This window comes from Leptinotarsa decemlineata, unplaced genomic scaffold, assembly GCF_025532065.1.
Source record: "Leptinotarsa decemlineata unplaced genomic scaffold, Ldec_3_MD MMD2_tig00000133_RagTag_RagTag, whole genome shotgun sequence".
Taxonomy (NCBI): domain Eukaryota; kingdom Metazoa; phylum Arthropoda; class Insecta; order Coleoptera; family Chrysomelidae; genus Leptinotarsa; species Leptinotarsa decemlineata.
Genome location: NW_027412542.1, coordinates 3,795,824 through 3,819,020, shown reverse-complemented (window position 1 = coordinate 3,819,020; position 23,197 = coordinate 3,795,824). Strand labels below are relative to the sequence as shown.

Sequence of the window (23,197 nt, the reverse complement as noted above, 5' to 3'; positions counted from 1 at the left end):
CTCGAGATAATTTATTTGGTTGAAGATGGGATGATTCTGCAACCGAGTTAGGAATCACACGTTGAAAGGTAAGGCCTCGTTTGTCCTTGGCTCGCATAAGTTTCTCAACTTCTGAGAGTTGTCGTTCGTATGGCAGCGACAGCTGATTAACGGAAAAAAAGATTTTTTTAAACAGATTGATTTCTAGAGATTTCAGCATGTTTGATTTTTATCCTTCATTTTCAGTTTATGATATGTCGTTGTTGAAATCGTGGTTGTTCTCTTGAAGATGGGAAGTATAGGTGTAATTGGTTTTCTTCAGTTCGAAACTTCTTTCATGTAAGGAGATTTTCGTTTTGATATTTCTTAAAGTCGTTCCTATAAAAACTTCTGACCACGATCCAAGAACAACAAGTCAAGCATGTACAAAGACAACAAACACATCAGCTCTCTACAAGCTAACATGTGAAACGTGCCTGAAATTTTATATTGATACCATATATGCTTGTCACCCTTTTCACAACAACAACGATTTCACTACAAACTATGACAAATTACATACAGGAAATGAAAGACAAAAATTAAACATGCCGGAGTCTCTGGAAATCAATAAACGCAAATATTCAAATTTTCTTTCAAACGACTAATCATTGTTGAACTTTTTTTCATGAACTGTCAAGATTTAACATATTCATAATTTACCTGTTTTCCTAGAAGTGGGAAATCAAAATCTTCCTGTTTTACCAGAATTAGTCCTTTATCTAATTGAATATATAATTATTACAATGGATACTATTCAGAATGATTCCGTGTACAATATTTAGATCCGCTTATACAAAGTAAAATGCATATGTAACGAATTTCTCGATTGATCCAGCGGATTTGTAGGAAACTAAACTTAAGTAATTCATTTCGTTCAGAACATATACAAAACTTGAATACCACCTGAAACCACCAAAGTTCAGCAGTTCGTCGAAATTAGCCGAACTTCTGGTAGGTTATGTAATACTTATTCAGCTTATTCTCTGAATATATTCAGAACTTTACCACTGCCACTGTAAGATACGTTAGCGAATAATCAGCTCCACCGATCTGTGATGTGGTGGATATCTATCAACATGGCGCAGAGTAATTGGTTTTATTGTTGGGAAATCGATTTCATGTTCACGGCAAAGTTTGATTCTGCGTAAGTTTAATAGAATCGCACATCCGAATACGGAACCGGATCCAAGAACTAGTTCAAAGGGTGAAATGACAAATGATCTGCTGAATTCCCTGGCGATAAATAATTGATTTCGAAGTGCGAGAGTGGATTTATAAATTTTTTGACCATAGTACCCCTTAGGCTCGATCCACACTAGGATGCCGTTCTCGGTCCGATCTCGCTCCGGTCTTGGTCCGTTCCCGGTTCGGTAAAGTATTCTCAAACAAGAAAGAATCAGAGTATTCTCACTATCGTATCGCTCTGGTTCCGATCAGGTATCGCCCCGGTACCGGTTGATCGAAAAGAATATTTGACTGGAGCGAGACTGGAGCGAGATCGGACCTGTCATGACTTGTACAGACAGTGTGTAAACGTTTTTGTTTCAACTCCAGTCATTCTTCGGTCTTGCAACGAGAAGTTACATTTTTCTTCTAGTCATGGCTAGTCATATCAAATGACGATATAACGTGTGATATTCGCCTTCTTTTTTTCTCGTTAATGAACTGGGATGTATCCACATTATTCTTCTTTTCATTTTATGTTGTAATTTTTTTTCATTTGTATTCTGTTCGTCCGAACTAATAGCTATTATCGCTAATTCTTCGATTGAAAAATTAAATGTCATTTTTTGGTGAGTACAATCGAATCAGACAGACTGAGTGTGGAACAAGTAGTGTAGACACAGCGAGATTTGATCGGACCGAGACCGGAGTGAGATCGGACCGAGAACGGCATCATATCCTTTAAAGTATTCTATAAAAATGAACTACTTTCGTTACTTGATTCCAATGAGAAAATATAAATGATCGAAGTAAATTCATATTCTGAAAATTATCAATGGGCTGTTGTTATATTAGTAAACCTGGGCTGAATAGTCCTGGGCCTGAGAAAGGAAACGCGTTTGTTTTTCCAAAATTGGCTTTCTTCTACAACAAAATCTCCATCAAGAACCACACAATCATTTCAGCGCCGCTCTAAAATTTCAATACCACCTTTGTAGAAAAAGGCTTCAATTTTTTTAAAAACAATGTAGCGTTTATAAAAACCTACTATACTTTTCATTTAATTTTTATTTCACCGAAGGTAATCCTAGTTGATTTTAAAGAAAGTTTCCTGAGGAGTAGACAATCTAATTTACACCTTTTATCTCGCTAAGATTTTCACTTCCCAATACACATATGATAATTAGTTTCTGGTACAGATTGATAAGTTATTCTTTCCAATTGAACCGATTCAATCGGATCCCTTCGAGGTAGATTTTCTATTTACGTTAAACCGAAAGTCAGGATTGAGGTGTTGCCAAAAGTATTTGGGTGAATTCCTCAGAATAGACTTGCGCGGTAGGTGATCCTTGATCATGAGAACGGCAAGGAGAGGTGCCATTTTTGGAAAAGAGAGTGATGAACGAGAATCTCGAGAAGGGATTTGTTTAGTAGTGAGCCGTGGGGTTCAATTTCAGGAATTTGAACGATACTGTTTCGGATATAGTTTCATATATATATTTTGAGAGTTCCATAAAAGGTTGCACTTCCTGAGGATTCTACTGGGTCACAACCGCTTTTCCAGAACTAGCGACGCCATTTCCTTGAGAACGTTATTCGTGATTTTTTTTGGTTAACGGAACCTTTCGATTAAGAAGGTATGAAAATTCATTTCGATCCTTTCAATAGCATATGATATTCACTTTTCAGTGAATCGAACTTTTGAATGAATTTCCATTATGGAAATTGTTTTTTTAGGGTTTTAGTATCGGAAACTTTTTACAATAGTTTTTCTGCAGAAGAGCTTCTACAGAACTTGTTTGGAATCATTAAAGAAGGAAGAACAAGGACTTTTATCTCTGATTGCCTTACGGAATAAATTTTCAGTTAATTTACCGAACGGTGGGTTTTTCATTCGTCCAATTCGATGAATTTATTGTCCACGTCCACGTCCACAAGATAGTCTAAGTCCATTTTGAAAATTAGAAAAATACGTGCTCCAAGTCTGTCCCGTTCCTGGTCGAAGACAACTGCAGCTATAGCTCGACGAGAAACGAACAGGCAAATAGTACTTAAACTTGACTCATTTTTCCGAAAATAACTACTTTTTGCATTAGAAATACTGTTTTATTAACATGATACAAATATTGAATTTTGAGTTGATCCATTCATAATGTAAACCTGAACTGAGTATACTCTGGTGAGGTAATTTTTAACACTATTCCTAATAATAATTTTTTTACGACATAAATCTTATAAGTAACACTTTTCCTGATATTTTTACCTGGACTATCTTTAGGTAGATGAAAGCGTACTTTTACCTACGATCATTATTGAGTTATCACAATTTGTTTTACACATGATTAAATGACAAATTTGGAGCACATTCAGATTTTAACTTCTACCCTTATTCAATTCACCAGCCAGTATTTTGTGAATGTCAAGTATCTTCAGGAGATCTGATTTTTATAGTTTCATTTCATTGCCGTTGCTTAAAGAACTAAATTTGATTAGATTTGGTTTCTTAGTCGACCAGATCATGTATCATTCATTTTATTGACTGAGTGGCTATTAACTTAGATCTTTTATAAAACAAAATATTCAATTGCTGAAATTTCAGGATACAGAAAAGTTTTTTTGAAAGAAACCTATAGTGCATACCGACGAAGAGCTGCCGTACGCATTGTGCCTATCTTTCGAGTAAATCTATTATAATTATTGTATTACATGTAACATAAGGTCACAACAAAATACAAGCACTACAAGAAAACCCTTAAGGCGCTCTCAGATCGGTGCCTGTGCGGAAGTAGCGATTCACGTAGAATTTGAATCGCTGGAGATTAAATCCATTTGGAAAAACGTTCTCAGAAAGTTTATTCCACATAAACGCAGTTCTCTAGATGAACGTTTTTGAACAGTGAAGTTCGAGGTGTACTGAGTTGAACTTTAAAACGATGAGCAGCTACAGTCCGTCGCGTATTTCTGATACGTACCGCTCTTGGTGTTTATTTATATAGCATCAAAAGTTGCTGAGGTGTGTACAGTTTTTTGGTTGGGAACAGTGTGCCAAGCTTGTGAGAAGCAGCCTTTGCAATTCCAGCGACATAATTGTGCCAAGACATATTGGTGTCCATTTTAACCCTCAACAAACTTATCAAAGCAGGAAGCGAAATTGTTCGACTTGACATTTTTATATTTATTTTCTTTGAGAAAACCGATGCCTGAGTTTTTGTGGCATTGAATTCAACCTGGTTACATTAACCCCAATTCAAAATAATAATAATGATACGTCTTCATCATTTTCTACACACAGTACATCTATGATAAAAAGTGTTTTCAAAGAAAGTTGGAAAATAAAGAGTGAAGTTCATTTTCTCCATTGAAGCAATCACTTACTTCATCAGGAATATGGTCCTCCACTTAACTCTATACAGCATAATAATAAGGTAGTGTGTTTAGACAATATATATATATATATATATATATATATATATATATATATATATATATATATAGAATACATAAATTACATTAATAGCTATAGTAAGGTTGCAAGAGAACACAGGGAAGCAAGTTATGATAAAACTGACATTCATTTTTTCAAGTAGGAAATTTTTATAATTTGACTCAAAAGTTGTAATACTGATATTTTGCAAGGATTTAGGAACGGAGTTACGCAACTTATAAATTTGATATGTAAAGGAACGTCTGAATGTTTCCGTTTTAAATGCCGGTGGAGATAACAAACCTCCGAATCTCAAATTCAAGTTGTGCACATCCGTTCTAAATGTTATTTTTCTTTAGAGATATATAGGAATTTTTGTTAGGATGATTTGAAAATATAATGAATTTGCATGGTGAATTCTTTAAGTTCCAATTCCAACTATCCCATTTCAAGCAATTTGTGTGATATTCTTTGAAACTTTTTTAATGCAAATAGCAATCTTAAACAAAAATTTTGTACTTTCTAGATTTTTTTACTGTGAACAGTAGTTAGATTTGGACCATATAACGAATCCGGTTCCCATAAATCAATTTTAATGAGCTATATGCTCGTTGAATTAACTTATTGATATGTTTTTGGAATCTTAGATCTGAGTCTAATATGACTCCTACATTTTTGGCTTCATTTACTACAGTTAAAAAATTATCTTTGATTTTAAAGTTTATTTGCTGTTTTTTATCACGATTATATGCAGAACCAAACAACAATAATTTTGATTCAGTAGAGTTGATCAATAGGCAGTGATAAGAAGCTGAATCAATAAAGGTCGCTAATTTATAATTTCACAAGCATTATCCACTAGTGGGGGAGGAAAACTGTAATAGAATTGGGTGTCATCTGCATAGATGTGAATCTTGCCTAACTTCAGAGATTTGATCAAATTGATTCTCATTATTCTCATTGAGATATGCAACCTCCTGCTGCCGGTGAAGATATGCTTCCGTAGCCGATGTCCTGAAATCCAAATGGAATGACGAGACAAGTGTGCTGTCGTCAGCAAAGCAATATATTGGATTCTTGTTTTTTTCCAATGAGTAGTTGATAACTAATAAAAAGAGGGTCGCAGACAATATGGCTCCCTGGGCAACACCAGCGTTGATGGTGAACGTATTCAAGATATATCGATCGACGGCTACTTGCAGGGAACGTTCTTTAACGAAGCTGAAGCCTCAGTTTCAGCAATAACCTCTTCATTAGAGCGGACTTTTTTACCGATGCGCGTAGTCGCTGGCAACCAAATCTGACGAATATGGTATATGCGGGAACAACTCGAAGCCCATTTCATGTAAGTTTGTGGCAGTGTGCATTGTCATGATGTATCAGCACTTTTTATTATTAATAATAATAATTATAATAATATTTATTCGTTCATAACGATCATAACATGATGACATAGAACAAGTCAATAATAAAAATAAAAAATAAATATGATAGATAAAATAAAATAAAATAAAATCTAAATATATAGATAGAAAACCTCGTTGATTGAAACAGTCGATTATATGATTAAAATCGTAGGTATATCAAAATTAAATATAATTATGAACTGAGCTATATTTGGTAATTGTGTTGGCATTCTAATCAACCCATGAAGGCATTAACCAATTATACATTACATAGGATCTTTCAAATACTCATCAACAGAGTAATAGGCTTTGTCAATTAAAAGTTGTTTCACATACTGTTTGAATTCTCTCAGCGACATTTCTCTAACATGAGTTGACAATTTATTAAATAATTTGATACCCATATAAAAAGGACTTGATTCGGACCTGGCCAGTCTGTGAATTGCTATTTCCAATAAAGTTGAATTTCTCGTACTGTATTCGTTTCTATTCAATGGAGCAAACAATTGTCTGTCTGATTTTACAAACATCAGTATCTGGTAAATATAAATGCAAGGTAAGGTTAATTTTTTTAGGATTTTGAATAGTTCTTTACAGTTCGTGCGTCTACTTACTCTTTGAATATTTCTGACAGCTCTCTTTTGTAAAATAAACACCCTTTGCGCTTCACTAGATAAACTCCAAGCTGATATGCTATATGAGATTAAAGAGTGAACATGTGCATGATAAAACATAAGTAATACAGATTTGTCCACAATTTTATTAAGATGATACAGGCAATAGCACATTGGTGATATTTTTGTGCACATTTCATGAATGTGATGATTCCACTTACAATCTTCTGAGAGGTTAAGTCCCAAGAATTTAACTGATGTTACTTGTTTTAACGAACCATTTGATGCTTTTAAAAGTAAGCTGTGATCATACCCTTTTGGTGCATAACTAAATCTTACAAAAGAGGATCTTTTATCATTGCAAACTAATTTATTTTTGGAGAACCAATCCTGTGCTTTCAATATTTCTATATGAGCAGAGTCAACTGTAGCGGAGATGTTTGGTCCATTTACCAGTAAGGTTGCTCTGAATGGGATAGTTTATTTGCAATTTCAGCCTTCAAACGCTCCAATAACGCTGTTGATGGAATTTTCCCTCTCAAGATAGTCGATGAATATTACTCCACACACATACCAAAATACTGAGGCCATAAACTTTCTAGCCGATTGTTGTGCTTTCGGACGCTTTAGACGAGGTTGATCAGTTGCTCTCCACTCAGATGACGATAGTTTTGATTCCGAAGTGAAGTGATAGATCCATGTTTCATTCATTGTCACATATCGACCAGAAATTCCGGCTTGCTATGTATACCTAAACACGGCCAAACACTGTTCAGAATCATCAAGACCTTCTTGTATTTGGTTAACAGTGAGCACGCGCGCCACCCACTTTGAACATAGCTTTCTCATTACCAAATGCTCATGCAATATGAAACCAATACGTCTTTTTAATATCTTCACAATGTTAACTAACTCACGCAACTTCACTTTTCGATCATTCAGATCGATTTTGTGATTTTTTTGTTTTTTGGTGTTACTGCCTCATTTGGACGTCCATCATCGGTTCAAACGACCACGTTTGAAATCAGCAAACCAAGGTATAATTGTTGTTTCTGATAGAGCGGAGTCCTTTCAACACTTTTCAAGCCATTGCTTCGCTTGAACGGTATTTTTTCCCATCGAGAAGCAGTGTTAAATTAAAACACGAAATTGCTTTCGATCCATTGTTTTGAAAATAATAAAAGTAGTGTCACTATCAACACAGTAACTCACAAACTTATGAGTTGAATATCATGAATTTTCAGCGCTTCCTTTTGAAGGTTAGTTGTAACTGAATGCGCCATCTATGTGTTAGGCTCCAGACTTTTCAACCCATTTAGTAAATTCAAAATTTTTTGTCGAATTTAATAAATGATTTCGTTATTTTGAATTGACAAAATCGATGAAGTTGGATTCTTTAGATTTCAGGTTGCCAAAATATCTTCTCCAGATTTGTCGTCACCTGTTATATGTTACTAATTTTGGAAAACATATTTTTCTTTCTCTTCACCCACACCATTCTCAAAGTCCTTCATCTTATAATAGATTCAATAATACGGTCATCTTTACTTTATCGTTTTCTTTTGGTTGTTTCACTTGCAATTGTGTATAAATGGAGCTTATATTTTTACAAACACAAATTCTCAAAAGTTCATCGCTGAAGAATACATTTCACCGTGTATTCAATCAATTCAACGCTGCCATCATAATTAATTACACGATAATACCACGATGAACATTGAATTATATTCGAGATATGTGAGTTTTTTGCTCATATCAAAAATTCTTACAGATACTTCTTGTTACCACATGTCGATTGAATATAATATAATGTACGCCGCAGTTGGGAGAGGTGGATGATTGGAATTTCATTCGAAATATTAGTTTTTTTGTAATACGAATTTCATTCGAAATATTTATTTTCTTGTAATGTAGCCCTCTTCAACACAGTCCTCGGAACAAGCCGTAGAAAAGTCAAAGGCAATTTTTTAATTTGTTTTGATTTTTTTCTCGAAACTTCCAATTTTTCTCAGATCACGAGATAAAAGTCAATATTACCAAAAACTCGAGTAGATTTCCATACTCATGTTATTGTTGTTGAAAGCCTGCAAAAAATTTATATTTCCTATTATAGTACTAGTAGTATCATCTAGCGGCTTCATCTTGTATTTATATAGTAGCATTGTAGTTTCCTATAGTTTTTTATAACATCAAGAACTTGACTTTCAAAATAAAGTGACTTTAGTTTCATAGTGAATCCTCAAGGGAACACACGTGTTTTATTGTTCCATATTTTTTTTCTACAATTGTTACCCATCTAATACTTCACTCAAGCTAGTAACTCACGGCAATGCGCTTTCGAAAACTATAAACAATTCATTTCATAGTCCATAATTATCAAAGTTCTCGTAATAAACTACCGTCAATGAATCTCTCATTTCCACATCCCTCTCGAGCAGTCCGCGAATTGGCGAATGCCCTGTGGAAATCCATTTGTAGTTCCCTCATTCCAGCAGACGTTTAGAGTTTACAAACACATCAAGCCGGGCCGCTATTTACCCGAGTCAAACATCCACTGTAATTCGGCAATGAATATTCTATTTTGAACAAGGCGTTGCCTTCTACGTTGTCCAGTAACGTGGTAACCTCTTCCGGCCGTATCATCGACATCGCAATCCCATTCACGCTGTAGATATACAGCGTCAGATCATCGCTCTTCCAATCCCTTTGTTGCAAATCTCTGTCAGATTATTTTTTACGTTATTAAATTTAAATACTTTCCAAAAGACAAAAAACACTATAAAGATACATCGACCTCATGATACGTTTCAAATCAATTATCATTATTATTACACTTAAGCATCGATTTTGGTTGCCTTTGACTCTGTACGATTTTTGTAAGTTCTTTGGTTGCTGTATGATTAATGAACATTTGTTGCTATGTGATTATTATACTGTCGCACATTGTCCAAAAAATTAAAAAATGGCCACGTTTTTTGAAATCAACGTCAGGCGTCACTTTTAGTGAAAGTCATCAATTATCCATAGCGACGGGCTGTTAAACAAGGTGTGCCAATTTAAATATAGCCTCGAATAAACTTCTCCTGGAACACCAACATTTTTTTCACGTATATCAGAAGTTATGACAAAGGAATACGCTTAAATCCGTTTTTTTGCCGTTTTGCCTAATGAACAAGAAAAGTGAAATTTTAGTGTTGTACAATTTGTATCTCTGATTCGTGATTACATATATTATTTATATGTACAGAGTGGGCCAAACTGAACATTTCTTTTGAAGGGAAACTCCTGTTTTGAAACTAGATAGATGAAAACTGATGGATGTGTTTGGTGGTCAAAGTTTATGACAAATTCAAGTTTATGACGATGATAGATATCGATATCTATCATCGTTTTCAGCATGTATATTCCTTCATACTTCAATAGAACTTAAAATTACCTTTCCAAAAATGTACACACTTGATGTTTTGCTAGAGTCGTCTACGAAATACAAAACTTTTAGGTATTTTCTTGTAGACTTTGAAACGTAAACTTTGATCACGTATGCTTTGGACGATGCGGCTACAAAACAGAATGCAAATCTACTTGGCTTTTTGTCAATGATTTCTGGAAAGTTGTAGGAATTATCGGCCCGTTGATTTATAGTGACACTTCCAGCTCTCTATCTGTATCTGTAGAGAAAGGAGGGTGAGTGTAGGCCCACAGCACTTAGGCCACATGTGACCTATTGAACATTCTTCCAAAAAGGTGTCCTCCTAGGTCATCATCCACCCTGTCCTCTCCAGGAAGGTGGACAGGTCACTAGGAGACATCTCCTTTATATCGGCAGATGTAGACCAAGACTCGCCGAACACACACTCTCTTATTGACGATAACTCCGGACATTCGCACAGGACATGCCTGACAGTTTCATTTTCCTGTTCACACATCCTGCATAGAAGTGTATCCACTAGCCTCATATTATGGAGGTGTTTCTTTAGTTGACAGTGGCCAGTCAGAAATCCTACTGTTAAGCGTAGATTTTTCCTGGTCATCCCCAGATATTCCTACGGCGCCAGTTTCCCAGGGTCGCCCAGGGCGATCCTGGCAAGATTGCATCGTTTGATTTCATTGCCACTCAGGAAAATATATTTTCAACAAGTCGGGGCTTCGCCTCACAACACTGCGATTGTCACCAATTTGTTGGCTGCAAATATTGATAATACTTGGATAACCGTTGGGCGGCCAGGTCACCGGATCTAGCGCCCATGGATTTTTACCTCTGAAGGAATTTGAAAGTTCTTATTTCTAAATTGTCGACCAATTCAAGATACGAATTGGAAGCGCCAATGATGCAAAGTTTCGCTTCTCACTCTTATTGAACTAATTAATTCGGCAAAAAACGTTCGGAAAAGGTCTCGCCTATGTGTATGAGAAGCTTATACATTTCGAATACTTTCTCTGAAGAAATGTATTTCATTGTTTATTCTTCATCATTATTATTGTTGTTGAATTTTCATTTATTAGTAGTAAATATAGTATAAATGTTTTATCAATTTTATTGAAATTAGGCATTTTAATTACTGCTGTGAAAATCTTTGTCAACAGTTTCCTTCTGTTTGGTCTACTTGATCGAAGTGTGCGTTTCTAAGTCTACATAAAAAAACCTAAAAGCAGGAATATACAGTGTGTCTCATTAAAAAAATAAGTTTTTCACACCATTGAATTCTACGTAAAAAAGTGCTTTGGAAGTGTTTTCATAGAAACAAGAACTTTTTGACAGAAAAAAGTTACAACAACTTTAAGAAAATGTAAATTTTCGTAAAACATGCTGTAACTCAGAAACGATAATAGATATCGATAGGCGGTTTTCACCATTAGGTTGTCATAAAATTTGACTCTCAAACATATCCATCAGTTTTCATCTTTCTAGTTTGAAAACAGGAGTTTTCCTTCAAAAGTGTCCAATTTGGCCCACTCTGTACCCTTCTTTCCCAAAAATTGACCTCTCCTAAAAATATAACCTTTTCATTTTTCTGAATGATTCGGCCGTTACTTGATGAAGATCCATAGTAATTTCAGAAACTATACCTCACGATTTGATCTGCATAAACTTTATTTGGAAAATATATCACGACATGTTTCGCTAACACAGTAGCCTCATCAACAGTGATTTGAATACTGTTGACAAAGCTATTGTGTTAGCGAATCATGTCGCGATATATTTTTCAAATAAAGTTTGTGGAGATAAAATCGTGAGGTGTAGTTTATGAAAAATAACCCTTTCAATTCAAACATCTATACACTTTGGCTCACTTTTCAGTACTAATAAAATATTCCATAAGGTGAATTGATTGACAAAGCTTTCCCCAATACAACTTTCCTGAACTCAAGGCATCGTCATTTGAACGTCGAACATTGAATGTTTTGCTTTATAACAGTTCACATGCTGGCGCTGGTCAGATGCTATACAGACAATCGTACATATTTCATGACATCCCATCACCAGCTTTCAACAAATGCGCACTTTCAAAGTCGCGTGTCTAGATAAAGGTAGATACTATCGATTTTAAATTATTGCCATTGAATTCTGGATGACAAGCACTATCAGATTATGAAAAAATTAGGTTAGACCGAACGAATCTTAGTCATACCGCTATGATGCTAACTTGGTTAGCGACAGAGCGTCTAGAGACAGTGTTCTTGTTCTGGTGTGGGTGAATTGTTTTCGATAGATTGATTTTATGCCAGAGGTTCAACATTTTACTATACAAGTCAGACTGAACGACCTCTATAACAAAAATCATATAATACATAACCACCATTTTTGGCCCGACGATCTAACATTATAACAGCTTTCAAAATATCTGCATGATCGATACCTTCCAATATCATCATTATAATTATTCGCAATTGCTGGAGCTGGAATCTTCGATTTTGTTCCATATATCTGGATATGTAATTATATAACTTATTCTTTCTCATGATTATTGTAAAACAGAAAAAATCTTATTGTCTTTCTACTTCTACTCGTTACCCTGATAGATTTTGAATTTCATTAGGTAGCCATGTTGATCAGACAAGCACCAGAATTTGTAGCATCTTTTTGACTTGTACGATCCTAATCATAGGCCTCAAGTCGAAAAACTTCTTTTATTTCGAGCAGATATTTCATCTTCATCATTAACATGGAGATGGACTAGAATTGCGTCAAATCAAACCAAACAACGCTGTTTTGACCTGCCATAGGTCTCATCAGTGGTGCTTGGTTGAACCACAAAGACCAAAGTAATCTTAATTTCGAACAGGTTGGAGCCTGGCTCCCTTACCCTCAAGACTGGTTTTTGTCAGAAGGACAAAACTGTCATAACTGATCATGGGATGGCGGCATAAATATACTCAGACATCGGTACCGCCCTTCACGGTGAACTCCTGCCTGGCTGGGGTGAGTGGATGAGGAAATTGTTCATCCATTAACGGGGGACACAGAGTGTCGGGGCCTTCTATATCGGGAGGGGTCGTCTAAAGCATAGTCTATAGCTTCTCTAACTAACGGATTATAGTAAGTTTCCGCACAATCGAGAACTCGCAGATTCCTCGACTGAATGGACTGCTGAATGGAAGGCAGCTGCAAATCTCTGCGGATGACTTCGTTCCTCACGAACTGGAGCATTCAAAATCATCCGTATTAGATCATTTTGTAGTCTCTCCTGAATGAAGATATTGGACGGAGCCGCTTGTCCCCAGACGCCTGAAGCATACATGATGACAGGCTTGAACATAATGTTGAAGATCGTAATTTTATTTTTTAGGCTCAATTTGGATCGTCTGTTGATCAGAGGGTACAGACTTTTGATCCGACCCTCGATCTTTGCTTTCACGGTTGTGATGTGCGGGTTCCAGGTGAGCCTACGTCTGTTAGAAGAACGAGGTATTTCACCCACGCTTGCCAGTCGATCTCCCTTCCAGAAATCCTCACTTTTCTGGCCGGAGAACATATCGTTTTTCCCATGGTTATCGCCTGAGTCTTGTCCGGGTTCGCTCGAGGTCGTCCAATGCACATTGCATGTAGACGATCCCAAGCTCCCGATCCATGGAAGATGAGAGGAGAGCCGGGTCGCCGGCGTAGAGAGATATCTTCACACGCTCGAACCTCGGAACCTTGGTGTAGAGAGAGCACAACCCCCTGTGGCACTCCAGCGAGGATATCTCTGACCTGAAATGTTGGTTGAACCACAAGTTGGGCTCAACTGTCCTTGAAAGAGAAGCCTGAGTCAGTGAGGACAATGGCATATCCCTTTACAAAGAAACCATCTATGGGATCGACAGAGAACTCAATCCTCGAATATCAAAGACGAACTAGAGTCTTCAAGACGGTCATTTGCAAGGCCAATCTTTGACATCGAATGCAGTGAAAGACAGAAGATGAATTTCATCGGCAGTCGATGTTGAAGCTTGGTTGTGCAACTTGGGAAGCCTCTTTATCTTTGTAATTCGAGGGTTGAGAGGAAATGTCATCGCCGTTACGTTAAAAATTTTCACACTTTACTCTGTTTGATATTGAACTTTGCGAACTCAAAAGTTAGGCACATGTGAACTGGACTATTTACCCGGGCCAAACACTCACCGTAATTCGGCAATGAATATTCTATTTCGAGCATGGCATTGCCGTCTACGTTGTCCAGCAACGTGGTAACCTCTTCCGGCCGCATCCTCGACGTCGTTATCCCGTTCACGCTGTATATCCGATCTCCGGGCATCAGTTGATCGCTGTTTAAGGCCACCGATCCTGGCCGGAAGGTCGCTATGCTGGGACATGGATCCAGTTCGGAGTTTCCTGCAACAAACGATTCGACAAAGTCAGTATTCATTGTTTGGTGCAATTAGGAAATAAATCGGGGAGTTGGGTCGGATCTTACATTTGTTGACATGTTACATAGATGTGTAGAAGTGTGTAAATCTAATTTTCTAGTAATTATAACAAAGAATATCATTGTATTTCACAATATACTTTTTTTAATGTCATGTTTGAAGTCGCATCAATCCACTTGATCATTAGTGACTGCGGTAATATGTGATGGAATCGGCCGATGGAAATCTATAACGTATTGAAGACTTGAAGTTTGCGGTAATACAGTGTACATTGAATAATAATAATAATTATAATAATAATATGATTTTATTTCCTTGAGACAGTACAGGCTGTATGGAAAAAGTCAAAGGAAGGGATACAAAGTACATATACCATCAACAAACGAATAGCAAACACCGCATAAAAAACATACAAACGGTTATATAGAACAGATAATCAATAGCAAATAAGTACATAAATGGATGAGAAATAAAAATAAAAATATATTCCCTCAAAAGTGATGTTCTAAAAACTGTTCTATGGAGTGAAAGCAATTTTGCACTGGAAAATCTTCCAGATTTCGTTTGAAAATGAAAATTGAGCTACTTTTTTTTATGTTTTCCGGGATCGAATTTAATATTTCTGGAGCCCTGAAGTTTGGGGCATATACCGGGTGTCCCACATTTTATGTGACAGGCAATATCTGGTTTGTTGAAGGAGATACACAAAAATGTTTCATACAAAAATTTTAGGAGTTCATGAGAGCTATATTTTGATATAATTTTTAAATATACAGGGTGTTTGGTATAGGTGCTACAGACCAAAATTCCATTTTTTAAAATAGAACCCCTGTATATCATTACATATTCAGATGCTACGTTAAATTCTGATATCATTTCATGTTTGGTTTTTGAATTTCGGTTACGGCGTTGTTGAGTTATTGCTTAAAAAGTAAAGTCTTGAGAACGACTATTATTTTTAAAAATATCTCATACAATTATTCTCTCTGCATCAGATCACATGAAAATTAGTCAAAATTTCGGGTGTTCGAAGTAATGGTTTCAATTTTGAGTTGTGGAATTCAGTCAGGAATCATTTTGAATATGAAACAATTGCGAAATTGAAAGAGGTGTATTCGAAAACAAATCTTTAATTAATAACAATGTAAATAATATAACTTGATAAATCATTTCATAAGAATGGTAGGTACCTAGAAATAAGTCATAAAAATTGTTCAAAGTGATGCCCATTAAATATTATACAGGCTTCGAAACGTCGAATCACTTCTCTCGTACAAGTCGCTCTTATAATATCAGGCGTAATATCACTGCACGCTAGTCGAATTTTCATTTTCAGATCATCCACATTCAAAGGGGGAGTAGTGAAAACAATATCTTTTAAATAACCCCATAGGAAAAAATCAAGCGGTGATAAATCTGGGGAACGAGCCGGCCACCGAATTGGACCCTTATTACCAATCCATCTATTTGGGTACGTTCTATCCAGATATTCAGTAACAACCTGTGAATTGTGAGGAGGAGCACCATCTTGTTGCCACCAAATTCCTTGTCGTTCTGCTATGGGAATATCTTCCATCAACTGGATCAAATCATTTTCTAGAAAATGTAAATATCGCAATCCATTGAGATTTTCGTTGAAAAAGTAAGGTCCTATGATGCGGCCATTGAACAATCCACACCATACATTAATACCCCAAGTAGTTTGAAAATTACTTTCGCGGACCCACTGGGGATTTTCTTGAGACCAATAGTGACTGATATGTCTATTCACAACTCCATTATTGTGGAATCGCGATTCATCGCTCCACAAAATTTGACTGAATATGTTAGGACTTTCATGTAATATCACCTGAATACAAGCAATGAATTCAAGTCGTCGTTCAAAGTCCGTGGGTTTCAAACCTTGTACCAACTGAATTTTGAATGGGTGGTATTTACTTTCTTTCAGAATTCTCTGTTCATTAGATTTACTCACACCGACTTCTTCTGCAAGAGTACGGATAGAAACATGTGGATGAATAATAGTATTAGCCAACACATTGATCTCTAAATCTTCAGTTCTAACTGATCTCGTATGATAACGATGCTTTATAGTAGAAGGAAATGACCCAGTTCGCAATTTTTCTACAACTCTCGAAAAAGTCATTCGTGACGGAATGGGTCTGTCTGGAAAACGTTCTTGGTATAGACGTTGTGCTTGACGGCAGTTTTTCTGACATTCCCCAAAAATCAATAACATATCAATGCAATCACTTGGACTAAACGCGAAAGGCATACTGGAGTTTTCGCACAAAGAACACAGTTACTGTTTTGCAAAGAATCACTGAATCGAACTGACAAGTAGGATACAATTCAACAACATTTGTTACTATGGCATCAACAAGCATAAGCTACTTGATGAAATTGTGCAATGTAAAGCAATTCACCCTCAAGTTAGTCACATACTCAAGAATTTCAATATTATATTCAACTGATATCGATATCGTATCGTAGAGGTGAGAATAATGGTTTGTATTCAGTAGTAATCTAGTTCAATTTAATAAAAGATATAGACTGGATTCGTGTACGAGTAAATACGTTTTTTTGAAACTTTATATTTAAGGAAAAGTGCAATAACTAAAAAACGCCGTAACCGAATTTCAAAAACCAAACATGAAATGATATCAGAATTTAACGTAGCATCTGAATATGTAATGATATACAGGGCGTTCTATTTTAAAAAATGGTCTGTAGCAACTACACCAAACACCTTGTATATTTAAAAATCATATCAAAATATAGCTCTCATGAACTCCTAAAACTTTTGTATGAAACATTTTTGTGTATCTCCTTCAACAAACCAGATATAGCCTGTCACATAATATTTATATATATATATATATATATATATATATATACATATATATATATATATATATTTTATATGATGTAGTTAGCAATTTAATTTTTTTTGTTTTCTTTAATATTAGGGGAGGAAAAATGTAGTGTATCCGAATTGTTTGAGATGAAAACTGTATATCTTTTTGCATACGCTGGGTGACCTTGAGAGATAGGAGTTCAGTTGAATTCGGGAAATGGAATGAAATGTATGAAAACCGTGTCTTATTGTTGAAAATAATGAAGTACATTACACCTAAAAAAGAAAAGTGTGGAATTGACGAAATAAGCTGTGGGGATTGCAGAATAAAGTGAGTTGGTCAAACCAAGCGGAATAAATTGATTCGTTGTATAGAATATGTTTTCAAATATTCGACTTAAAAGATCAGAAAAGTCAAGTGGCGTTAATGCCTTGGAGAACGGCCATAGAATGAGTGAAAATGCTTGAAACTGTTAATACCGGTAGATGACAACATGTTTAGAAATAACAAAATGTGGAATGAAGTAGATGAACAGTGACAAAAGTTCCTTTACAATAACAATAATAAATTCTAGGAATTCATTTGATGATGGAAGAAAGCTCTCAAACAATGTAAATTTTTCAAATAAATTACAATTTGCAAAACGGATAGACCAGATATATTTGATTGTATCTACTTTGTACCTGTTCATATCGAAATAATGTACTGAAATACTTGAAAAATTGTTACGGTTTCATGTATCACTCCAAAATAAAATACAAACACACGTTTAGTATTTTAGTATATTCATTTTAATATTTCACAAAATATATAACAATAAATGAATTGCATTCAATACTGAAAATAAGTATAATTACTCTGTACAATAAATTCATAGCAACCATCCTGTATATTTATTCATGCCTTAGTTGATCAATTCTTGTTGTCAAATTCCATGTTCTTTAGGGTAATCAGAAAAGGTCGACCTTGGACCCAAAACCCTAATCTTCAAGGGAAAAAAGGTTAAATTTTTATTCTTATTAAGAGAAGTTTTGGTTATCTTTTCCTGAGCAGGTGTTTCAGCTCAACACATTTGTGGATTCTAAAAAACACGAGTAATTATTACTAATTGATATATGAAGGTATAACATATCCACTGCTTCTGGGATATTTGTAATATACCTTGGTTTTCACAATCTGATATAATGAAGCCATCCATCATTTAGGGCCTTTTCTTATTTCCACCCTTAATCTTTCTTATTCTGTCTCCGGAAGCCTACAATAGAAATCATCCTGTGTTGGAAGGGTGATATTTGTACCACTCCAGAAGCAGACTATATCTTTCGGAAAGAGTGCTACTAAATCCAAAGAAATGAACTTTAAACGTTCAAGCCAGTCTCGTATATACTTACACAGTAGGTTGAATGGACTGATGTCTATCAGAAAACAACTACTCCCCTGGCTAATACCACGAAGGGCGTTGGATTATATCCGACAGGCGTCAGTGCAGTAGACTTCACAGAAAATTTCCTGCATATGCAATTGACATTACAACTGAAAGAGTCGACCTTCAATTTTGGAACGGGCACACTTGCAGACCGGTTTCGAGCTCATTAGCCACTCATCAGTGCAATACAGTGGCCATCATCGACCTAAAGTCAATGATATTCCATAATTGAAAATCGGAATTTTTTCAGAATATTAAATTCCTCTTCCTGAGTTGGAGCAAACAACAAAATGTCATTGCATCTAGTGGACAAGGTACTAACCAACTGCATATCCGAAATTTGCCCGATTCCTCTTAATAAGGAAGAAACACTTTCCTATTAGTCAGTGGGCTATGCTTGAAGACTAGCAGTAAACAAATATAAAGAATTGAACTTTAAACGTTCAAGTCAGTCTCGGATATACATTCACAGTAGTTTGAATGGACTGACGCCTATCAGAAAACAACTACTCCCCTGGCTAATACCATTAAGGGCGTTGGATTATATCCGACAGGCGTCAGTGCAGGAATCTTCACAGAAAATTTCCAGCATATGCAAATGGCAATACAACTGAAAGAGTCGATCTTCAATTTTGGAACAGGCACACTTGCAGACCGATTTCGGGCTCATTAACCACTCATCAGTGCAAGATAGGGTTCATCATCGACCTAAAGTTAATGAAATTCCATAATAAAAAATCGAAATTTTTTCAAAATATTTCATTCGACTTCCTAAGTTGGAGCGAACAACAAAATGTCACTGCATCTAGTGGACGAGGTACTAACCAACTGCATATCCGAAATTTGCCCGATTCCTCTGAATAAGGAAGAAAAACTTTATTATTAGTCAGTGGGCTATGCTTGAAGACTGGCAGAAAACAAATGAAATGTTTACTGCCAGTCTTCAAGCATAGCCCACTGACTAATAACAAAATTAACAGTGCTACTATTTGGCTATTGGTACACTCCATGACAAGAAATGTCTTTCCTCATATAATCGTACCAGACATAGAACCAAGGAACCAAACTAAATCTGTCACAGTCAATGAAGGGTACAACTTGGATGCTGAAGGAAAAACCGTGATTAATTCATGAGTTTACGACCAACCAAAGTTACCTACTTTGTCACTGTAAACCAAAAGTATACTTCTAGGCCACAAGCTTATAGTGATCACCTTCACATCTGTCTACATTGTCGAAGGGAATGTATTATACAACTTTCAGTAGAAAATTCTTCTACCCAGCATCCCTCTCCGATGAACCCCGGCATTCAAATTTCAGCTTCAACAATGTAACACCCTTTTTCACTAAGATCGAGACGTGTTACAAAATTTTTATATTCGAGCATAACTTCAAACTATGAATAATTTTTTTATTATATCCGGTTTTCACTTCAAGTCTTTCTGAGGCATTATGCATATTGTTTGGTGGTTTTCCAATTCTGATGGTGGAACAAATAATCAAAATTCTCTTCTGCTTATGAAATATTTTGTCACATATATGCCCTGAATATTCCTGGTTCAAATTGATTGACACGTCTTGAACAGCAGCGTTGTTGGTTTCGTTTATGCTGATGCTGACTAAAATGAAATGAAATCACCGTAAATAGTGACAGTAATGCCTTCATGCAAGTGCAATATTTTACAAAAAAACGTTTCTATAATGGCATGAACCGTGTTTCCATTTCCGCATAAAACCGCCTATATGGCTAGTTATTTCGAACAAATTATTCACCGGTAATTTATCTTTTACAGATTGTTGTTAGTGTAAATGGCATCGAATTTATTAGTTTGTTGTTAGTAAATTAACAAAGACTAGAACACAGAATTTAATGAATACTGGTGATAACTAGGGGTATGACTTTTTATCTTTTACTTTTTATATTTTAACAAAATGATTTCCGTCCCTGACCAAACAAATTATTGAAAGATTTATTTTCCTTCAGAAAATATAATTCATCGGTATTATGTATGATCTATTTCTTTGTCCTGGAGATAAAGAACATCATGTCACATTCACTATATTTAACAGAAAATCCATTATTAGTATACAGGGTGATGACGAAATCATTGTGTACAGCGCCTTTAAGTTGTTTCTACAGTAAGAAATTTGAAATTCGAAAAGAAGTTCATGGGAGCCAATATTTTTAATGAAGAAACAATGAAATGCTGTTTCGGACATATGACCCATTTTCTTTCAAAATAGTGGTATAGGAGCCATTTTTTCCAAATGCCATAATTGCCATTTTCCAAATGGCAATTATGGAAATTTTGTCAAATAATTTGATTAGTCGGAAACAAAAGGCGAAGTTTGATAGTTTCCAGAAAAAAATTCAAGAATTGATTTTTTTTATTAATTCATATAGGTAGTTATATTCTTCAAATGCCATTTTAAACTACATCTTTTTCGAAAATATCAATGGGAAATGGTATTTTCTGAACGTTAACTTCGAAGTGTAGCTCTTGTACTGAGGGATAAATATGTTTCACTGAAAATAAGTCCAGAAATGGATAGACTGACTAATTCAGGGTAAGTTTTGTTCAAATTAATCATTAAAACACCGGTTGCCATCCTCTACCCATTTCTCGTATATTGTGCTATATTTTTGAATGGAGCTTAGCAAGAATACACAGGAGAGTATGGAAAAAAATGGTGACGGCATTACCTCAAAGTAGATAACCCTTTGTGAAAGAAAGGTTTTGGTTTTCTAGTTCTCCATCTTCATACAAAAAAAAAAACGTGTGCGTCTAGGGAACTGAGTTGAACTATTTAATACTGAAACTGTTTAACTTGGGAAAAGGTTAGGTTATCACTCAAATTTTATATATATATATATATATATATATATATATATATATATATATATATATATATATATATATATATATGTATATATTTCAATATTGAATTCTACAAAAAGGATTTGAAGCTTTATATCTTCTATTAATTATCTGCGAGCGCTTTCGACAGTTGGTAGTACTGTCATCATCTGGCACTCCTCAAACTGAACTGGTCATCCTGTTGTCTGTCTCTTTATACGGTCAGAGCGTCTTAACTCAGGTATTTCAGGTACTTTAGGTAAATTTGCCTGTATTTGTTCTGCATCAGGTACTCTTCTTCGTGTTTCCCAAATGTCCATGCGGTTTCCCTTGTTGATTTGTTTTATTAGTTTTATGTTCTCTGGTGGGGGGAAATTATGTTTGTTTTGTATGGCGTGCGTTGCAAGGTTTGATTTATATACTGTTGGATTTATTTATGCCTTTTTGTGCTCATTGTACCTTTGGATCAGTTTTTTCTTGGTTTGGCCGATATAGAATTTGTTGCAGTCCGAGCATTGTATACTGTATATCCCGTTTTGGTCTTTGTCTTCTTCTTTTCCATAGTTGTTTATTTTTTGTGTTATCTTCGTGTTCGGCTTGTATGTGATGTTGATTTTCAGTAGTTTGAAGATGTTTGTTAGTTTCTTGGTTTGGTGTCCTACGTACGTAAATGCTGTCCATCGTTGTGTTGTTTTGTTTGTTGGGGTAGCTTGATCCTTGTTCTGTATTTGTCGTTTGATTCTGTTTTCTAGTTTATCTATTGTCTTTTGGGTGTATCCGTTTTCGTTCGCTATTTGGTATATGATTTTCCGTTCTTTGTTTCGGGCTTCATTGCTGAGTAGTATCCTCCTATGGTTATGTCCAGGTAGTTAAGTTTTGAGTTGTGTTCTTCCTCAATGCTGAAACATAGTTTTTGATTTATTTCGTTAATTTCTTTTGTTATTTGTTCAATTCTTATTCCATTGTTTTGTGATATGTACAGTCCATCGTCAACGTATCTGAACCATTCTCCTTTTTCATCATGTGTTCTTATTATTGTTAAGATTTTCTCATCTATGGTTTGCAGGTATATTTCGGATATAATGCTATATAGTGGGGATCCCATCGCTAGTCCATCTGTTTGTTTATAAATTTTCCCTTCAGATTCGAAATAATTTTGATTAAGTATTGTATTTAGACTGTGTTCCATTTGGTTAATGTAGGTTTTGTCTATGTTTTGTTGTTTTAGCTTCTCAGATATGATGTTTATACTTTCGTTGACTGGTATGTTGGAGTACATGTTTTTTATGTCGAACGAGTACAGTTTAGTGTTCGGACTGACATTTGTCGTAGAGATTCTGTTTAGGGTTCGGACTGATAAATGTCAGTCCTCTTTGAAGAACATATCAAAAGTATTATTTGGTTGCCATTGCAAACTGTGTTTCTACATGACGTTTAAGATATGAATGTGTAGAGTATTCTATGGAAGCGTAGATGGGCCACAGATTATCAGCAAAAAAGAACGGGAGATTGGGAAAACATTGTATATCGCTTAACGGTACAGATGATTTGAATTAAATGAAGGTATGGTAAATGTGT

At 35.4% G+C, this 23,197-nt stretch overlaps 1 protein-coding gene across 9 annotated transcripts in view; it reads right to left on the bottom strand.

The window, feature by feature from the left end:
* Nucleotides 1-23,197, bottom strand: part of Grip (Glutamate receptor interacting protein) — a 398,341-nt gene that overhangs the window by 89,280 nt on the left and 285,864 nt on the right. For all 9 annotated transcript variants that reach the window (XM_074172568.1, XM_074172569.1, XM_074172565.1 and 6 more), the window contains one exon: nucleotides 14,233-14,442. In XM_074172568.1, coding sequence (XP_074028669.1) covers nucleotides 14,233-14,442 — 210 coding nt within the window. The remainder of the gene's footprint in view (nucleotides 1-14,232; nucleotides 14,443-23,197) is intronic.